The following is a 20013-nucleotide window of genomic DNA, read 5'->3' on the forward strand; positions in this document are numbered from 1 at the left end:
GATGAATTCCTTGAAGTGGAAGCACCAAACCTTATTTGGCTCTTGGAGCTGGTAACAGCTTAACTGTGTTGCATTAAAAGTTAAATTTAAAAATAAATAAAAAAAATTGGGACAGGTTGATTTTATACCCTGAGAGGGAGGGAACAGAAGAAAGAGAGAATAATCCCTGAAAGGGAGGAAGGAAAAAGAGAGAAAGGGGTGTCAATTGACATGTGGAAGGTTCCAGGTCAGTTCCAGCATTGCCCAGGACTTAATTTTTTTTTTTTTAATTTTAGAGAGAGAGAAAGGGAGAGAGAGAGACACACACAGATATGAGAAACATGGATTGGCTGCCCCTTGTACACACGTTGACTGGGGATTGAACCCCAAACCTGGGTATGTGCCCTGACTGGGAATTGAAGGCGTGACCCCTCGGTGCATGGGACAACGCTCAGCCAACTGAGCCACACCAGCCAGGGCTGCCCAGGATTTTTGCCAGTATCCAACTTTAACTATGTTGTAAATTCCTCTCTCGCTCCCCCAAGTCTTCAGTAAAGTGGGTCTACAGCCAAATGCCTTTGGGAAGCAGTTTTGTGGAAATTAAATATAAGCATTGTTATAGGCATAGTGGGGCCAGAGTGTGGTTTAGAACCAGAAGGAAGAAGGAGAAAGATAAGGCCTTCAGTGAGTCACTGAGCTCTTGCTAAGGCTTTATACAATCCCTAGGCCCAGGAATGAGGTTTGATTCTATCTAGATCTGATGAGTCAGAAAGACTCCAACAAACCACCAGCTTGAAAATGAATAAGCACACTTGGGTTATGTACATACAGGGAAAACCCAGCACGAACAACTGTTATCACTTGAATTAATAGCATCATTTTTAGTTCAATAAGAATATTCCTGATTGAGTTCATAGTTCTAACTTTAATCATCTTCTAAATGATTTTCAAATGAGCTTAATCGTTTGAACTCAAGAAAACATTTTAAAATTAAATGTATTTGCTTTTAATTTGCTTCTCCCTGCCCTGCCTCCCTCTCTGCATTCAGGCTGCAAAAGCAAAGATAAGCCAGCCCATTAGAAATGTCTGAGCACACAGATAGTGAAATGAGGTAACTGAGCTGTGTACTGTTTGGCTTAAAGATCAACCAAAACTCTCCCTCTCCATTCTCCCCCCACTACCCCTATGTTTTAGGACCACCTGGAAGGTATAACAGAAACTGCCACCTCTCCCAAGTGAGGCGGGCCTGAGGTTGATGTGAAGGAAGAGTGACAGGGGTAACAACCACTTGGACCCCCCTCTCCCTCCCAGCTGTCCCCAGTGCTGTAATCCTATAACTCGAAGCCTGGCTGCGTAAATCACTCTCCGGATGGCGTGAGACACCATCACGAGTGCTAGCTCGAAACTGAGATGAACAATGACCCACAGGGGACCACTAACTGTCTGTGGCTTTTCTCCTATGATCTGTGTACTCGGTGAGATCGTCTGTTTCCTTATGTGGCACCAAAAAGTGCTATCATCACTCAGCTTGTGTGAGACTGGCTTAAGAATGCCACCAATGGGTGCACACTGATGGCAAGGGTGATCATTTGATTTATGGCTCAGTTGAGGGTGCTTGCAGAGTACAAGTCGGCTCTGTTCATAATCATGTTGGGACCACAGGGCAGGTGCAACCCAGCATGTATGGCCACTTTCTTCATAGATCACACCATTGGGATGAAACGAAAAGACCCCTCATTGGAGGGCACAAAGGTGGCTCTGTGTGTACAGTATTCTTAGTCCCAGTCAGCAAAGGGATTTATGGAGTAGACAGCTAGCCAGGGGTTGAGGCAGGACGATGGGGTGGCTGTGAAAGTGGCTTCATAAATGTATTAAATGTGAGCATTCTTTCAGCCATTAATGGATAGAAGGAGAGCCACAGACCCTGGGAGGCAGACAAAGGCACATGCATTCAACTCAAAAATGCCACCTCAGAGGGGGCACCAAAAAAAAAAAAAAGTGCAAAACCCCTAATAATGCAAAACCCCAGCAGTATCCTTTTACCTCCTCACACACAGGGTAGGAAGGGCCTCGGGTAGGAAGTGGAAGGATGGTATTAATTTGGTTGCCACTGTTGCTTTTTATTTCTCCTGCTTCATAAGTGTTTCTCATATAAATACTTCACTGAAGCAAAAGTGAATATCCTGGTGTGGGGGGAGGGGCAATTTCACATCCACCAGCATGGTCCCGAGGAAAGTATATGATGTATGCCCTACTGTCTCTGCACTTTAAAAGGCCACATCATACTATTTCAAACAGGTTTGGTGGTAATGAACTCCTGTACTTCTTTCTTGTCTGGGAAGTTCTTTATCTGTCCTTTGATTCTAAATGATAGCTTTTGTTCATAACATCAAACCAGTATTATATAAAATGTTAAAAAGGTTTTCTTTAAGAAGATGAAAAAAAGAAAAAATATATTAACAATAAAATGGCAATGAATACTAGAAACAAAATAAGTGAACAAGCAGAACAGAAACAGATTCATAAACAGAGAACCATTTTGATGGTTGCCAAGCGGGTAAGGGGGATGGGTGAAAAGGGTGAAGGGATTAAGAAGTACAAATTGGTTGTTACAGAATAGTCATGGGGTTGTAAAGTACAGTACAGGGAATATAGCCAATAATATTGTAATAATGTATGGTGTCAGATGGGTGGGAGATTTATCGGGATGATCACTTAGTAAGTTATGTAATGTCTAATCACTGGGATGTACACCTGAAACCAATATAATAACATATGTCAGTTGTAATTAAAAACAAAAAATGATTAAAAATAATAATATTTCAATCAGCAGTGGGAGGGTGTCAGAGAGAAAGTCTGGACTCACCCCAGCAAGGCACTTCTGGGGCTGATTCCAAAAAGTCTTTGCTTCAGTGCGAAGAGGTAGAGCATGGAAGCAACTTGTGTTGAGACCATGCAAGTTACTCAACTTCTCTGAGCCTCAGTTTCCTCATCTATAAAATGAGGGACCTTCCAGCAGGGATTTTTAAAAAATGTGTATTTGATTTTGGACAGTGTGCCTTGTCATTTCATATCCTATATAATAAAAGGCCAGGGACCATAAGCGTAATGACTGGAAAGACTGCTTGACCAGTCGCCATGAGGTGCATTGACCATCTCTCGGTCCCTCTCCCACCCTCCCGCCCCTTGCTCATGGCAGTGGGCAGAGCGGCGCGTGGCTATGGGCGGGCGGGGCGGCTCGCAGCTCGGCGAGTGGGCGGGGTGGCTCGCAGCTCGTGGCGGCGGGTGGGGCGGCGAGTGGTGGCAAGCAGCGGCAAGCTACGTGTGCATGATTTCGTGCGCTGGGCCTCTAGTATAATAATATTAACAATATTACAAGAATATTTCCTGAGCCCTTACTAGTACACGGGCTTACTCAGTTAACCCTCATGATGACCCCTCGAGATGGCCATGGCTAGCATCCCCATGAGACACATGAACTTGGACTAGCGTAGTACCTTACCCGTGGTCACACAGCTTGTGGACACTATTAGAATTGTCAACAGGAAGATGGCCATCCTAAATGCTGGGAAGGCAGCTTCTCCCCACTCTCTGTGTTCTTCTTTCTCCCCATCTCAGACCCTCTGGGGAGAGCAGGCTGGCTCCCACCCAGGCTGGGCAGCTCCAGTATCTATGAGAGGTGAAGGGAGAAGAGAAAGGGCATTGATGCCCACGTGTCTTTGCCTCCCACCCAGGCAGATGACCTATGTGGTAGTCAGGCTGGGGCTGGCCAGAGTGGACTGGGCATCCTATGGCCATACCACCTCAGAGGCTCCCACAAATAAATGCTAAAAAAAATCAATCCAGGCCATAGACAAGCAAAGAGAAAGGCAACTTCAGGGCCACAATGAGTATTATGATGGTGTTTATTTTTCTGCTGTCCGAAGTATCAGTTATGTGTAAATATTAGCCTTTCATCAGGTCCCTGGGGGAGCCAGGAAGCAGGCTTTCATCAGAACTTCACAGCCTGGTTATGAGTCTATAGTAGAGCCCAGCTGCAGAGTGGACAGGATGAATAAGAAATCTGTTCGGAGAATATGAGAGGAAGAAACCCAAGGTTTCTGGATCACACATTCAGAGCCAGTGGTCTTCGACAAGCTCACTTTCCTTGTTACCACCAGGTAACTCTTTGGGGGTGAAATGTTCTAAAACTCAACTCATCAGCACCTACGCTCATGACTAATCTATCTAAACATTATCCAGCTGTATTTGGGGGAGCTCCTTCACCATCCAAATCGTGCCTAACAAGGTAAAATTAAGTTTCTCTCTCTTTGACTACGTGGAAGGATGAAAGAAGAAATTTTTAAGCCACGAAGAAATTATCAAGTCTATTATAAGGAAGTGAGAATATATGCTCTGATAGGTCAATAAACTTTCCCACTGTCACCGTTCATCCCAGTTTGGACTCAATCTCTACAGACGCCGTAACAAATTCACAGACTGATGCTGAAAAATCAGCCTGGTTCTGAGGACAGTGTATGATGTACGCCCTGCTGTCTCTGCCCTTGAGATGATTCCTATCAAAGATGAGTCTAGCCAATTTCTGGGCTACAAAAGCAGCTACAGGAATTCCTGTTCGTTGCAGCGTGGGCTAACTCAAAGATCACCATTGCTGCCATTGCTGCTGCATTAGAGAGTCTGAACTTTAATTGATTACTAAAATCTTGATTAAAAAAAGATGCTTTTGCTACCTTGTTTTATTATAGCTGTTTACTGAAACTCTTTCTTGCTCTTGAGTGTTCAATATTAATCTCAAATTAATATTTCATTTCCTCTGCACCCTTGGAGAATGTCAGCACCTACTGTCACCATCTCTCTGATGATCAATATTTGATGTGGGGGCAGACACAGAAGTGAAGACCCAGAAGCTTTAAAGAAAGTTCTAGAATTCTCTTAAAATAATCATAGTTGCCAGCATTTACAATGTGCCTTCTTATCTTAGTCAGTCCTCACAAAAACTCCCGTGATAATAAATCCTATTATTGTTCCTATTTTCTAAACGAGACAACAGAAATAGAAATCACTTGCCCACTCCTGCAGTAGTTAGTGAGCACCAGAGTGCAGCCAGAGTCCACTCTCTTAGCTCTGGCCTTCCTCTCTCTCCCACAGATATCTGTCTGCCCAGCTTTCAAACATTTTTCTAAAGCTCATCTGTTATGTCACCCTCCCGCACTTGAGAAAATGAATTTATACTTCTGGTCCTCATTTTTCAAAGAACAAAAGACAACACCCTCATTTACTCAGTGGAGTTAACCTACATCAGCAAGCTTTTCATTCCTTCTGCCCATTTTCAGCAAGAAGAAAAGAAAAGATATGCTTTCCATATAGACTGATGCAGACCTGAGTGTTCCCTCACATACTTTAGTTTTAAAGAGACTGTATTGACCCAGCCTCAACACCTGGCGTGAAGGTGAAAAGCCATGTCCCTCTAGAGCACAGCCAACAGGTAATCATTATACTCTGGTCTGGTCACAGGTGAATGGAGTTCCTTTTGGGGGTCCCACAGGTTGAATCAGACTCCTGTTCTGTGCACAGCCCCAGTCACACTGGGCTCGAACTAACCACTCAAGCCAAGTTGGTCTCCCCAAATAAGAATAGAGCCTTGTGGTTAAAAATATGGATTCTGGAACCTGAGTCCAGATCCCACTTTTACTTCTCTCTTATGCTTGGGCAGGTTATTTAGTTTGTTCCTTGGCTGCTTACCCCTACCTCAAAGGATCAATGTAAAGATTAAATGACTTAAAATGCAGATAGCATGTAGAGCAGAGCCTGGCCACAGTGAACAGCATGCAAATGTAGCTAGGGACACTATTGACACTTGACAAAAGTTCTGGGGGACAGGAAGTAGACATCTTGCACCTTTTGCTATGTTTTTCTGATTACTAGAGCCTACCATAGCACCTGCTTCAGGACAGGCATTCAGTAAATATTAGCTATCTAAATGAATACATTTGATTACAAGGAATGGAAGTAATTGTACCAGCTACACACCATCAAAATCTTGCTAAAAGAGATTCTCGCTTCACTCTAAAAAAAGGAGCAAACACGTGCACATTTATGTATAGATGTAAACACAGTAGCATTCATTTCTGGGATTTGTTTTATTTTTATGGGTGTTTTTTTTTGAACACTGAATTCTCATTTGCAAACTAATTTTTCCAGTGACATGCCAATTTCCATTAGCTCTTTAATTTCTGGCTTAAAAGCTTTAGCTCTTCTTCACTACACAGTGATGGAATCAACAACCCAAGGGATAAAAACAATAATAATAATAATGAAGTGGAAGCCTGTAGAGACAGGCAAGAAGCCACAGGCCCAGTCTTGTCCGCATTGAACAATCTTCTGCATGTCGGCTTTGCTGGAGGAAGGGCAGGCCTCTGACTTCAGGGCAATAGCTGGGAGGAGACGCTTCAACTCATCAGAGCTGCGTCCTTAGGCAGAAAGAACCCATACCTCCACTCACCAGAGGTCACCTGCCGCCTGGGCTATGGCCTAAACTTCCTGCACAAAGGCCGCTGGGAAGAGGGGATGACCCAGAACAGGAAGGAGAAAGCTTATCTGGCAAGGATTTCCACAGGCTGAAGAATGGGTGTCTCAGGTGTCACACTTTTCTTAAAATCCTTACATTTCTAACCATGTAAGCACTGAGGGATGGAGACACCAAGGGAATCTTCTCCTGCCTAAAGGAGACAGGAAGATGATTTGAAAGGAGTACTCTTGACAACCAGAGTGGAAAGAGAGGTCTTATGTTGTACAGAAACAAAATCATGTTCTGCTTGGTTTCTTGAAGGTTTGAAAGGTTTCTTGAAGGGTGCCTGGTCTCTAAAACAGATCTAGAAAGCCCCATTCATTCATTTATTCCTCAAACCTTACACATCATCCTTGAGCCAGCCACTGTGCTGGGTGTGAGGGATCTACCTATGAAAGACACAGACTCAACCTGAAAGAGCTCAAAATCACAGGAAGGAGACAGATGAGAACAATGATGATTATCCAACAGAGTCTAAAAGGTAGAGGCGAATGTAACCCATGTCCTCCCTGGTGGGCACCTCATCCTACACTGAACCCACCCCCATGAAACTCCCCTCCTGTCAATGTGGTGATTACCTGGAGAAACCACCACCATGTGACCACATGCAAAGTCTTTGAACATTTAAGAATTCACAGCGTGAGAAAGGAGATCACAGATCCCTATGCACACAGACACAAGCATTCATTCTGTCCTATCTGTCAGTGAAGCCACCTCGTGATTTTGTCTTTGAGCATTACAAAAGATGAATGTCTACTGCTTTCTCTGAGACTAGTCATGACAGAGTTTCTAAGACAACTGTATTGGGGACAGGGGAATAAGCGATTGTGGCATGGGAAAGCATCGGACAAAGAAGTTCTTGGGATGGCATGACTATCAAATCAAGTTCCCTGCAAAGGCGACCTCAAAAACAATCAGTTTACTTTATTCCACTGCCAAAGAAATGCAAGTACTCCGGGTCTGCTTATCATTGTCTATTCAGTTCTGTTCTCTGGACTTCACCTTGAAGAAGAAAGATGGAACAGGGCGAATGTTTCCTAATTGTTTCCTAAATACCAACTAAATGCCAGGCATTTTATGTGGGTTCTCTCATTCACTCCTTCCAGTATTCTGAATGAGAGGGACTATCTGGTCCCTTCATAGGTGGAGCCTGACATTCAGTGGGATAAGGGATCAGGTCCACCTGATTCTAGTGTCCCTACTTCTCCCCCTCCTGGACACCCCCTTCTTTAAAAATGCAATAGTGCACATTTGGAGTGCAATAGTACCATGTCAGAGAGCCCAGGTTTCCCTAATATCCCTCCTTCTCCCTCCAGTCTTTTCCTTGGAGTAAAAGCTTTGGGAAAAGGCCCAGGCATAGTGTCGTAAATACTCATTAGTCATACAAGTTAGAGGTATCACACAATGGTTAGACATACGGGCTCTGGAGTTCTGCCCTCAAGGCTGAAATCCCAGTTTACCCATTTAACTTGGGCAAACTGCTTAATGTCTTAGAACTTGTTTGCTCATCCATAAAATGGAACGATGAAGACATAACCTACCCATCAGCTTGTTGCAAGGGTTAAATGGGCTCAAGGACGGAAGCACTTACAACGGCCCTGGAGGAAAGTAAACCACCAATGAGTGGTAGCTACTTCTTAATATCACAACAGCTTTGTGGGATTTCCCTGTTACCGTCATCTAGATTCCTTCACTTGTCTCAGGGGTGAGATTCTAGAGATGGATGGGTCTTATGTGCCCCCTATGGGCTGACCAGCTGAGGCCCCGCTCTGATGAAGTAGCTTGCCCCAGGGCACAGACTAGAAAATCCACGTGCCTCACTGGGTTATGTGGAAGCCAGGCTCAGAGGATACAAGGCCCTTGCCCTCAGTCACACCTTGAAATCAATGGCCACCACACTGGGAGCTGCCTGAGCCTTCTGGGTCCCCAAGGTTCCTGAAACTGTGTCTCAAACCACGCAGAGAACCATCAGGAGGAACAGAGATCAATGGAGCCAGCCCAGGGTCTACCAGATAGATAGAAGGCTGAGTGTCCCCACCAAAGCTCAGCATAAAAATGATAATCTAGGTGGCCAGAGTAAGCCCTCTAAATGGAATAGAAAACTGCTAAGTGGCTTCCCTGGGCTTGAGCCATAAGACACAGCAGCTCAGAGGAAGCAGCCCAAGCCAGCACTCAGGGGAGCGATTTCTGTGAAGAGAACTTTATAGAAGCAAAATGAGGAAATTGGTCAATTAGAATATTTAGGATTTGAAGTCCCAAAGGGCATTTCAGGCACTTTCTTCTCTTTCCTCTTAGCAGAACCCCAGGATGTCACACCTCAGGGGCTTTCTGGTTGCTTTTTCTGCCTTCCCTAACAAATACCTGGTAGCAATCACATAGCTAAAAGCAATTGAGCTTTTTTTCTTTTTAATCCTCAGAGCACCCTAACAAGTGAACACTGTTATTAGGGAAGGGGAACTGAGGCCTAGGGTGACTCCCCAAGTCACAATGCCCAGGAACAGTGCAGAGATCACTGGGAAGGTTAGCTCCAGTCTGGGTGCTGACCGCCAGGCTGTGCTGCCTACGTGGCCTCTGCTTGGACAGGGACATGGAGAGCGGAGCAGGCATCCAGAAATCTTTGCTGAACAGGGAATGAGTTGTTTTCAAGTTGACTTTGTCAGATTATCTTAAATGTGGCTCTGTCTCTATCTCTTAGCATCTTTCATCTATGATGTTGCAATATCCTCCTAACTGATCGTCCTCTGATTTCTCCTTCCTCCAACCGAACTTCCCCATTGCTAAAAAAGTTATCTTTCCAACAGAAAACTTCCATCATGCCACTACTTTGCTTAAATCTTTCAGTGACTCCCCACTTCCCACAGCATAAAGCCTAAACTCCTCAGCAAGGCTCTCTAGGCACCTCCCAAATCCAGTCCCCACCCCAGTCTCCAGCCTCCAGGCCATCACTTCCCTCACCTCTCAGCTCAAGCTACACGGACCACTTGCAGACCCTTCATCGGCCCACACATGTCCTTGGGATGCCCTTCACCATGGCCTACGGAGTGAACCCCTCCCATATTCCACATTTCTCTTCAAATGTTTGGTGGTTAAGAACCTGGGATACAAGTACAGATACTGCCCAAGATCTTCCACTTACTAACCATGTGACTTTGAGCCTGTAACTTCACTTCCTGCTGCCTCAGTTTCTTCATCTATAAATAGGTACAAAAGACAATCATCACAGGAGATACACAGGCATAAAATCTCCCCTGTGTGCCTCACTGGGGCTCCAATTTTTTTTCACATACTTCAAAAAGCTCCATGCCAATTAATTCTAATGATTGGTTTATATGACTCTTCCTCCAGAATTTCTCACCCTGTTGACATGTTAGTCTGGGTAGTTCTTGGTGATGAGGGACTATGCTGTGCATTGTAGAGTGTTTGACAGCATCACTGGCCTCTGCCTCCTAGATGATATAGTACTTCCCCAGCTAGGACAACCAAAAACATCTTCAGACATAATTGTCAGATGCCCTCTGGAGGCAACCCCCTCCCCATTAAGAACCACTGCCTAAAACTCTGAGCAACTTGAATAATAATATAAATAGCAGTTGCGATAGCATCATTTTTTTAGTAGTCATCAGGTGTCAAGCACAGTTCAAAGCTCTATGCATGAATTATAGAATTTAATCCTCTCAACACCCTAAGGGTGGAGGATTTTAGGCACATTTTATTGATAAACTAGATCACACAGAGGTAAGTAACTTCCTCAAGGTATGTCTTATTCTCATCTTTTCCATCCCCAATATCTAGCATGTCACTTGATACCATAGAAGCTCAATAGCAATTTAAGGAATACATGAATGAACGATAGAAAGAACAAACGAACAAACGAATGAATGAACGAACGAATGAGATTGTCTCCTCCACTACAACAATCCATCTTTCTTCACCTTTCAGGGACAATGACCTGTCAGTCTCTTCCAGAGTCCCATGGTACCCCATAAAGTAGTTCAATTCATTGGAAAATTCCTCCCCAGCAATGACTCTTCTAAGCTATCTAGCAATTTCCTTGGGTTTATGCTATTCTGGATACTCTGTATTTGTTACTAATAGCCTAAATAACACCTTCCAGCTTGGCTTTATGAGGAGATCAATCAATCCAGACAAGAATACTGGTATTATCAGATAAATACCATTAATGTAATTTTCGACCTATCAGTCACTTCTTTCAGAACTTTAAGAGATACAATAATACAATTTTCCAGCTTAGAAAACACCACACTGAAAACCCTCCCAGATACTGTGTTTCTTATGAACACTATGTACAGTACTGCTCAGAGGAATGACATGAGAGAACGCTGCCTGGTCTATAAGAGTGGACATTTTCATCCAATGAAGTGAAGCGAAGGGCAAACCATAATGTTTGATTTTTGATTTACACAGGTTCAGCATTTAAACGTACCTAGTCTACAAAAACTGGAGAGAAACACGAGTATAAATCCTTCAGTCACAGCAAATGGAGATCTTAAAGTTCCCCTATCCAGGACTGACACTCAAAGGCTACAGAGGAAAGAACAGAGAAACGCTTCTGTTATAGAGCAAGGAACTCCAATGTTTCTTGACTCTGCTAAAATTCTAGAAAGTATTTCACCTAAAACAAATGTTTAAGAAAGTGGAACTTATGATTAAGCAAGACCTACTTAAGGGCTTGAAGACTCACCAGGAGAGGCAAGGTAGAATCACACAGACCTCACTTTAATCCCAGCTCTGCCCCATTGACAATTGAAAAGTTATCCAACCTCTTTTAGCACCAGTTTCCCCATCTGTAAAACGGGCATTGTAATACCAACTTAGAGGGTTGTTGGAAAGATTAAATAACATAATGGGTATAAGGGGCCTAACTCATGACAGGTGCCTAATAAAAGGTAGCTTTTACAATTGTCATAAAAATGATCTTAGACACACACACACACACACACCCCTCATTTCACAGAGAAACCCCTCAGCTCAAAACCTGGGATGAGTCTTAATTGGCAGCACCAGAATTAGAACCTCTACACTCCCCCGTCCTGTCCTTTATTCTGGCCTCTGAGCCTTTTCTTAGAGGATAGAGCCAAGAATTAACCCTGAAATAATAAACAAATGCATGAATAAGCTCAGATATCTTGCAACATCACTAATGTTATAGATCTAGTGTGATATCTCACTCCAAAAGCATTTCTCTATTGGGTAATACTTAGATGCAAAGCAAGGAATAGGCTCTACATGGATACAAAGATAGACATCATCCTTTTCCTCACGATCTCACTAAGGATGAAAAATTCAAGCATGAATGTAGACTCAATTCAGACCACCTTTTAGGTTATTATATGTATTGTAACTAAGTAAAAAGGATCTCACCACATATCACAACAACATGGAATTGCATTGTTAGTTGAAACTATTCCATGATTATTTCCTCCATTCTCTATGGCACCCCAGGCCTTGAATCTGGAACATGTGGTCACCACTACATTTGTTAGCATTTTCTCATGAAAGGAAAAAAACAAAAAGAGAAGACGATCTAAGAAAGAGTGACACTAAACATTGTCTTTGAATGTTAGCATCTAAAAGTTTTATTTTTTTTACATAAAAATTGTAGGGCATATGTATAATATCATATTATTCCCAGGTGGAAAATATGTATTTTTATTTATTTAAGAGTCAGGTCAGATGATCAAAACTAATTTAAAAGAATACCATTACTATGAAGATGTCAGGTCATAGTGACCTTAGAATTCCTCTCCTATCAATGCAATTTGAAATCTTACCTAATAAAAGAGAAACATGCAAATTAACCATCACTCCGCTAAGCCCACAGCCAATCAGAGCGAGTATGCAAATTAACCCAACAAAGATGGAGGTTAATTTGCATATGTAGGCGTGGAGCCGAGCTGAGTGAAGCCTGCTATGAGGGGAAGGGGGGCGGTGGAGGGAGCTACTGTAGTGGTGCTTTAGCCAGAAGCGAGGACTTGCGGCTCCAGGCGGCCCGAGAGCGAGGAGGTGCTGGCTTCCGGGCAGCCAGGGAGCAGGGACTTGCCAGCTCCTGGGCGGCTGGGAGTGAAGCCAGGGGAAGGAAGGCTTATTCTTGCACGAATATCGTGCAACGGGCCTCTAGTGGATAAATAATAAGCCAACCCAGATTTGCAAATCCTGGATTGTAGTAGCCATTAGAATTTAATGCAGATAATCCCAGAGCCAGAAGGAATCATGGAAGCTGTCCTTTAAGTTACTGTGCCTTCCAAACTTTAGACCCTCCAGAAAGATGAGAGGGTCTGCCTAGCCTCCATAAATGTCACCACCTTCCACCATGACTAACTCCTCATGGTTCAGGAGGGTGTGTAGGAGAGGAAATCAACCTTCAGCCTCAGAGGTAGCCATCCTCCCTCACCTCCAAACTGGGCTCCCAACCATTTTCATTTCCTCCTCCTGGGACTCAGTTCTCTCTTTGCTGACTTCTCCAGCCCCCTGTTTCATTTCCTCCCATCATACGACCTTAGATGACTCTGCTCTCCCACAGCCCTTCCCAGCCCAGTTCACTACTCCCAAGGTCACCTCCACCCTCTGCTCTCATCACCTTGCTTCTCTAGGTGGTAGCCCAAGTTATCTGCCTCCATTTTTAATGGATCTTTTTCCTTAATATCCAGGGTATGCAAGGGCCTTAGCACACAGTAAGTGTTCACAAACAGCAGCCTTGATTATTACTGATATCCTTATTATTTCATCCCCATAAATCCACCAAAATGGCTGCTCCACATCTGGTGGCTTTCTTCTTTGCTCCATCTTCATTGATCTTGACAGGTTAAAGCATACCAGCTTGTTCAAAACTCCTTCTTTATTAGAATACTAGAGGTCCGGTGCACGAGGTTCATGCACTCGGGGGTGGGGGGAGCCCTCAGCCCGGCCTGCACCCTCTCATAGTCCAGGAACCCTTGGGGGATGTCTGACTGCCAGCTTAGGCCTGTCCCCCTGTGGGAGCACACTGACCACCAGGGGGCAGCTCCTGCATTGAGTGTCTGCCCCCTGGTGGTCAGTGCACATCATAGTGACCGGTCATTCTGCCGTTTGGTCAATTTGCATATTAGCCTTTTATTATATAGGATATGCACCTGTATGTTCATTGCAGTGTTATTTACAATAGCCAAGATTTGGAAGCAGCCCAAGTGCCCATCAGTAGATGAATGGATAAAAAGTTGTGGTATATTTACACATAGAATACTACTAAGCCATAAAAAAGAAGAAAATCTTACCCTTTGAGATAGCATGGAGGGACCAGGAGAGTATTATGCTAAGTGTAATAAGCTGGTCAGAGAAAGACAAATACCACATGATTTCATGCATATGTGGAATCTAATGAACAAAATAAACTAACAAACAGAACAGAAACAGACTCATAGATAGAGAGCAGACAGGCAGCTGTCAGAGGGGAGGGGGATTGTGGGGTGAAAAAGGTGAAGGAATTAAGCCAAAAAACAAACAACTCATAGACACAGACAATAGCATGATGATTACCAGAGGGAAAGGGGCGGGGAGGTAGAAGAGGGTATGGTGGGATAAATGGTGATGGAAGGAGACTTGACTTGGAGTGGTGAACACACAATACAATAAATACAGATGAATTATTATAGAACTGTACACCTGAAACCTATATAATTTTATTAACGAATGTCACTCCAATAAATTCAATTAAAATGTTTTTCATTTTCAAAAAATAAAAAATAAAATGCCTTCTTTCTTTGGCTCTTAGGGCACCCTCTTACCCCAGCATCTCACGTGGACTTCAGAACCAGGAAGTTAATCAGCGCACATGGGTGGACTTGAATTTGGAAACCCACAGCCTTTTTGCCTGCTGTTGCTTCTGGTCACCACATCCAAAAACAGGCGGTGCAGGTCACAGCCTGCTCCTACATCAGGGCCATTGCGTATAGCCCCTCTGCCCCCACATTGTCACATGTCTTATTCTCCGGTTTCTCTGAGGTCTCGGCTCAAATGTCACCTCCCCAGAGAGGTCCTCTCCGACCATTAGGAGCATCATAACCAAAGGCAGGTAATCCCAGAACCAGAAAGACAAAATCGGTGCTGTCCTCTGTCCCCACAGGTGGCTCTGTGGTTGACTCCCGCCCTGCTCACCTGGATCAATGTCTCCAGCTCCTGTGGGCTCACACAGATGTGGTCCCGCAGGAACTCTGCCTTTTCCAAGGCGATGGTATTCTTCTGGCTGCTCTCAAAGGGCTGCTCCAGAGCCCGGAAGACGAGACCACCCGTGACAAGGTAGACCACCACCACCACGAAGATGGCAACCACGGTTTTCCACTTCATGACGGTCTGCAGGCCCCCCTGGGAGGTGCCTTCCATCCTGGCTACCACCGTGGCTCGGGAGGAGATGGACAGGCGTGGGGCCGGGTAGTGCCCGTTAGTGGCACCCTTGGGCTGGCACACTGGGGGCGCTGCTGCGGGAACGGCCACTGGGAAACAGGGAGAGGAGAGGGAAAGAGAGTTTGTTTATAAACACAGAACACAAAACTGCTCAGAAATTAAGCACAGATGTCTTCCTCAGGCCAGCTTTTAAGTGTGAGAAGTAAAATGGTTCACCAAGGCGCATTTAGGGAACCTGATCAGTCCTAGTTTTTTTTTTTTTTTTTTTTTTTTTTTTTTTTTTTTAAGTTATTCATTGCATTTGAAATGCTTCTATTTTTCTACAAGGGTCCAAATTTGGAGCCCGGTCCCCATTATTATTCATCTCCTCTCTCCTTGTTCAAACAATATGTAAGATACACAGCAAATCACCATATTGGAAAAACAGACATTGTTCCATGTGGACAGGAAATAAATGAGAGATGGATACCCAGCTACTCTGTCCAAGTACTGAGGGCTTGGTGATACCAAAAAGCAGAGAGGAGGTGAACGACCAGCAAGTTTAACAATCCCTGTTAGCCAGGGCTGTGGTCACAAAACAAAGAAAAAAAGGGTAAGCTGGCTACAAGGGTGATGAGTCAATAATGAGACACAGTCAAGAAAGTTTGGTTTCTGAAGACTACTAAAGGCGAAGAAAAAGAAAGGTGGCCATAGTGAAAGAAGAAAGCAATGGGTGATGTTAATGCCAATTAACTTTGTTTCCTGAAAAATATAAGAATACTAAAATGCCTCTTAAACATACCTCTCAACAGAAAATGTGATGACTCAGATGTAATCACTCCTGACCTATTAATAATAAAAGTTTTCTTCTATTTTCCTCTAATAAGAAGCCACTGAGAAGAAAATTTCCCTCGGTTTTCTGAACACATGGAATTCTCCAAGGTCCCTCATCTCTGTGAGAGCAATTTCATTACCTTGGAAATAAACGTGCGAAGCTGGGGTCTTTTCTGTAACGGCAGGAAGTTGAGGGTGGTGTTGCACACGCAATGCTATTTCAGAAAACAGCCATTTCCCTTTGGGTTTGTCCTCCCTTTCTTGTACTAATGCTTATTATGGTCTCTGTCATGGTGCAGCCTGACCTTTGTGTAAATAAGGTATTAGGAGATGACAAACCTCATTACCTAAGTGCAGCAAACAACCTTACTTCTGAGAGCTAAACTGCTCAGTTTCTGCCTTGGGAAATCACCAGTGACCCTGACAACACCTGGTTGGAAGGATTGCCACCTCGGGGAATCTAGGTTCGTAAATCAGCCTTTCCTCCCAGAGCCTCAAAACCCACTCTTCTCTTTGGAAACCAACCTGAGCATCCGCCTTTATTATATACTAGAGGCCTGGTGCATGAATTTGTGCACTGGAGGGGTCCCTCGACCTGGTCTGTACCCTCTCGCAATCCAGGACCCCTTGGGGGATGCTGGAGAGCCGGTTTTGGCCCAATCCCTGCAGGCCAGGCCAAAGGACCCCACCAGTGCATGAATCCAATCACTGGGCCTCTAGTATGCATATAAGATCTTTGGTTAATCTCTTCCCGCCCTCCCCACTCCCACCTTCCCTCTGAGATTCATCAGTCTGTTCCATGTTTCCATGCCTGTGGTTTCTGCTCCTGCATTGAGCATCTGCCCCCCTGGTGGTCAGTGCCTGTCATAGCTACCAGCTTAGGCTTTTATATATATAGATTATTCGATCAAATGAAGTCATTACATGTTACATTTCCTTCTAAGTTACATGAACATAAAACTCTGGAATATCTGATTGAGAAATTCAAGAATCACCACCATCCTCTGTAACAAGCATTCATTTAGTACTACATGGGCATGAGGAGCTGTATGGTGGTGGGGCTAAGTCTCTGTCCCTCCAGCGTGGGGGTGGAGACAATCTACTTAAGGAACACAGTCCACAGCCTTAGGTAGCAACTATCAGGATGGAGCCCCACTGGGTGAGAAATGATGGGCCTGAGCATGGAGGCCAGCTGCTGGGTCCCCTTTACTGACTCCCGCACGGATGATTCCAGGGTTTCTAGGACCCCGAAGCTGGGCAGAACTGGGCTTGAGAAAGGTCTTCCCAGGCCAGTTCATGGTGCCAATTTGCTAAGAGACTGTCCCTGGGAACAGAGTTAGAACAGAATCCACCAAACCCTGAGTTTCCAAAGCTCCAGGAGCAAAAATCAGAGTTCCAGTCCCAAACCTGTGAGCATCTGGGTGACCTTGAAACCACCTCTTAGTTTCTGTTTCCTTATCTGCAAAATAGGAATAATAATGGCCAATTCTTTGTAACCTCCACAGGGTTCTCAGGAACAGCAAATGAGGTGCCCTGGTTTAATGACTGGAGCATAGTGGAACTTCATTTCTCGAACTTAATTCATTCTGGAAGGCTGTTCTAGAAGCGATTTGTTCAAAAACAGAATAATTTTTTTCCCATTAGAAATCATGTAAATTGAATTAATCCGTTCCAGACCGCCAAATGATTCCCTGTCATAGCACATGTCTAATGTACTGCTTAATTTATAAATAAATATTTCTTTTCTTAAATTTATAGAACTACCCCCTATCAGCCTTAAAGGAATTTTTCATATATCACTGCCTACAAAATGCTATCATCAGCTGTTTTTCCTTTATCCAAACAACAAGTTTTTCCACTTATTCAATTGCCAGCCATTGCTGTTTTGTGAGCACTTTCACACCCTTAGCAACATTAGCACTCTTGATGGCCTCTTTATGTTTTAAAATTGTGCTAATCCTCAATTTCATGAGCAACAAAAGCATTCTCTCCTTTGCTTGTTGCCTTGGAGAAGCTTTTTGTCCTGTTGGGGTATCAGCATGAAAGGGCTGTCAGGTGGAAAACTGAAGTTTTGGTCAACAAGCAAGACATTTTTTTTTGTGAACAACTTGGTCAAAAATCGAATTGTTTGAGATGGGAGACTTTCAAGAAATGAGGCTTGACCATATATTTATAGACACCAGGGGCACTGGCAGGAACCTCTGAATATTACAAATCTTTTGTGTAATGGACTGAAAATGGAGTTGGTTGCCTTAGCAAAGGTGGCTGCACATTTCATTGGCTGGAAAAGGACTTAGTTTGTGCCTTTTACTTTAACTGGATACGTTTTTAAAGGGTGTTTTAATTAATCCATTTCTTCTCCTCAGGAGCCATAGTGGCTCTTGCTCTAATACAAAGTTGCCGTGTGACCTGGGATGCTGCTGGAGCTTGCTGTGCCTGAAGCCAGCAAAGAAGCAAACTGGCCATGTGATGATGAAGGTTACAGGATGTCCTATCACTTCCTTTGTGCCCGTCACTCTAATAAACTCTTTTCTTTCATTGTTGCATTTGGTCCTCAGCATGAGGTATGATTGCCCTGTGTGATTCCAGGTCTTCCCAGAAACGGGCACCAAGACGGGATTTTGTGCATGGATTATATTAGGGGAAATGCATGTGTGAGAGAAAATGGGAGTCCTTCCGGGGCTAGCGTAGCCAGCAGACACACTGTGAGTCTGGTCCCCAGTAAAGGAGAGAAGGAGGAAGGATGGACAAGAGCATTCAAGAGCCCCTGCAGCCTAGGGGAGGTTCAGCATGGCAATTGAGGAGTTCTTGAGCCAAAGTTGGCCATCTGAGGAGTCGTGTGTCTCCCCGGAAGACACCAGCCTTAGGGCCCTGCAGCACTCAGTCCCCAGCTGGGAGATGTGCCCACAAGGCAAGCCCATGCGGGTTCCACAGCAGCAGCTCAAGCTCTTGGTCAATTATGCTCCCTCGCTCCCTCTTGCTCCCTCAGGGTGTTGGAGGCCTGCAATGCATATGCTTTCTCATGGCCACCACCCACCCCTACTTCACAGATGAAGAAACTGAGACTCAGTGAGGTTCAATGACTCAACTGAGGCCAAGAGGGGCGAGAGTGGTGGGGCCGTGATTAAAATGAGAGGAATCTGACTTCAAAGTCAAGTCTCCTATGAAGCATAGATACAGAAAACTAGGAAACAAAGAAATTCCAGGTGGAAAAGGCCCCTTTATCCAAAACTCAGAAAGGCATGGGTCTCTGACAGGCCTTTTATATATTTCCCCGTCTATAAGATTGACCACTGTAGTTTCCTGGAGGTGATGAAGGTTTGTCTATTTAATGAATCAATAGCGGGTGGGTCACATCAGTAACAGCCTATGCTGCCCATGACTCCAACTGACAAGAGAGGAAGGGCTGGAAGACACATTCCTCTGTTGACGCTCATTTTAAAACGTTTCCTCACAACATTAGCCCATTCATTTTCACCTAAATGTGGGTAGATAGGAGGGCTCATGTGGAGATCCACTTCTTCTTGGTTGAACGAGTTCTTAGTAATTTTACATGATTCAGGGTTTCCCATGTCCTGTACACTTCACTGCAGTATCCATTCATGCATTCAATCAACAAACATTTGGGTTTGCTGGGCAACAGGCCTGGTGCTGGGGATATACAAGTAAATAAACACATCCCTGCCTTCGGAGTTGGTGGGAGAGTTGACAAAGATCTTATCATGTGGGAACCTAGTTTATCTTCACAAAAGGGTGGTGGTCATTATCTATCTCCCTTTGGTGGAAGGGGACACTGACTAGTGTATCACAACCTGGATCCATCTTCAGACACTGCACCCCGAGTGCCTCCACTCCTCCCACTCCACCCGGAACAAATATCACCCACAGACGCAGGGTCTCTTGGAAACCTGAAATGCAGTCACTTCAGAGGTGCCACTGTCGCCCGGCAACGTGACTCTGCCTATTGACCCAGGCAGAGTACAACTGTGACCACAACACACCAGCGAGAGGCAGAGAACACCTGCCCCCTCCACCCACCCTTCCACCCCCGCTTCCCCCCAGGCCTCCTCAGGTCTGGAATTGTTCCAGGGCCACCTGCAAGGCAGCTCAGAGCTTTCACAGAGCCCCAGGTTACAGCTGTGTCTGGAATCCCCAAAGGCTGCCCAGGGCCTGGGCTGGTGCTGGGCCGGGTGTGGAAGCGGGGGAGGGGGGAGGCGTTGGGAAGAGGAAAGGAGCAATGAGGAGCAGACAATTCC

At 44.7% G+C, this 20013-nt stretch overlaps 1 protein-coding gene across 3 annotated transcripts in view; it reads right to left on the reverse strand.

Moving 5' to 3' along the window:
• KCNK10 (potassium two pore domain channel subfamily K member 10) overlaps positions 1–20013 on the reverse strand; it is a 108806-nt gene that overhangs the window by 50437 nt on the left and 38356 nt on the right. For all 3 annotated transcript variants that reach the window (XM_080683034.1, XM_080683035.1, XM_080683033.1), the window contains exon 2: positions 14699–15033. In XM_080683034.1, the coding sequence (XP_080539160.1) occupies positions 14699–15033 (335 nt within the window). The remainder of the gene's footprint in view (positions 1–14698; positions 15034–20013) is intronic.

The sequence above is a fragment of the Plecotus auritus genome (assembly GCF_963455305.1).
Source record: "Plecotus auritus genome assembly, chromosome: 1".
In the NCBI taxonomy this organism is placed as follows: domain Eukaryota; kingdom Metazoa; phylum Chordata; class Mammalia; order Chiroptera; family Vespertilionidae; genus Plecotus; species Plecotus auritus.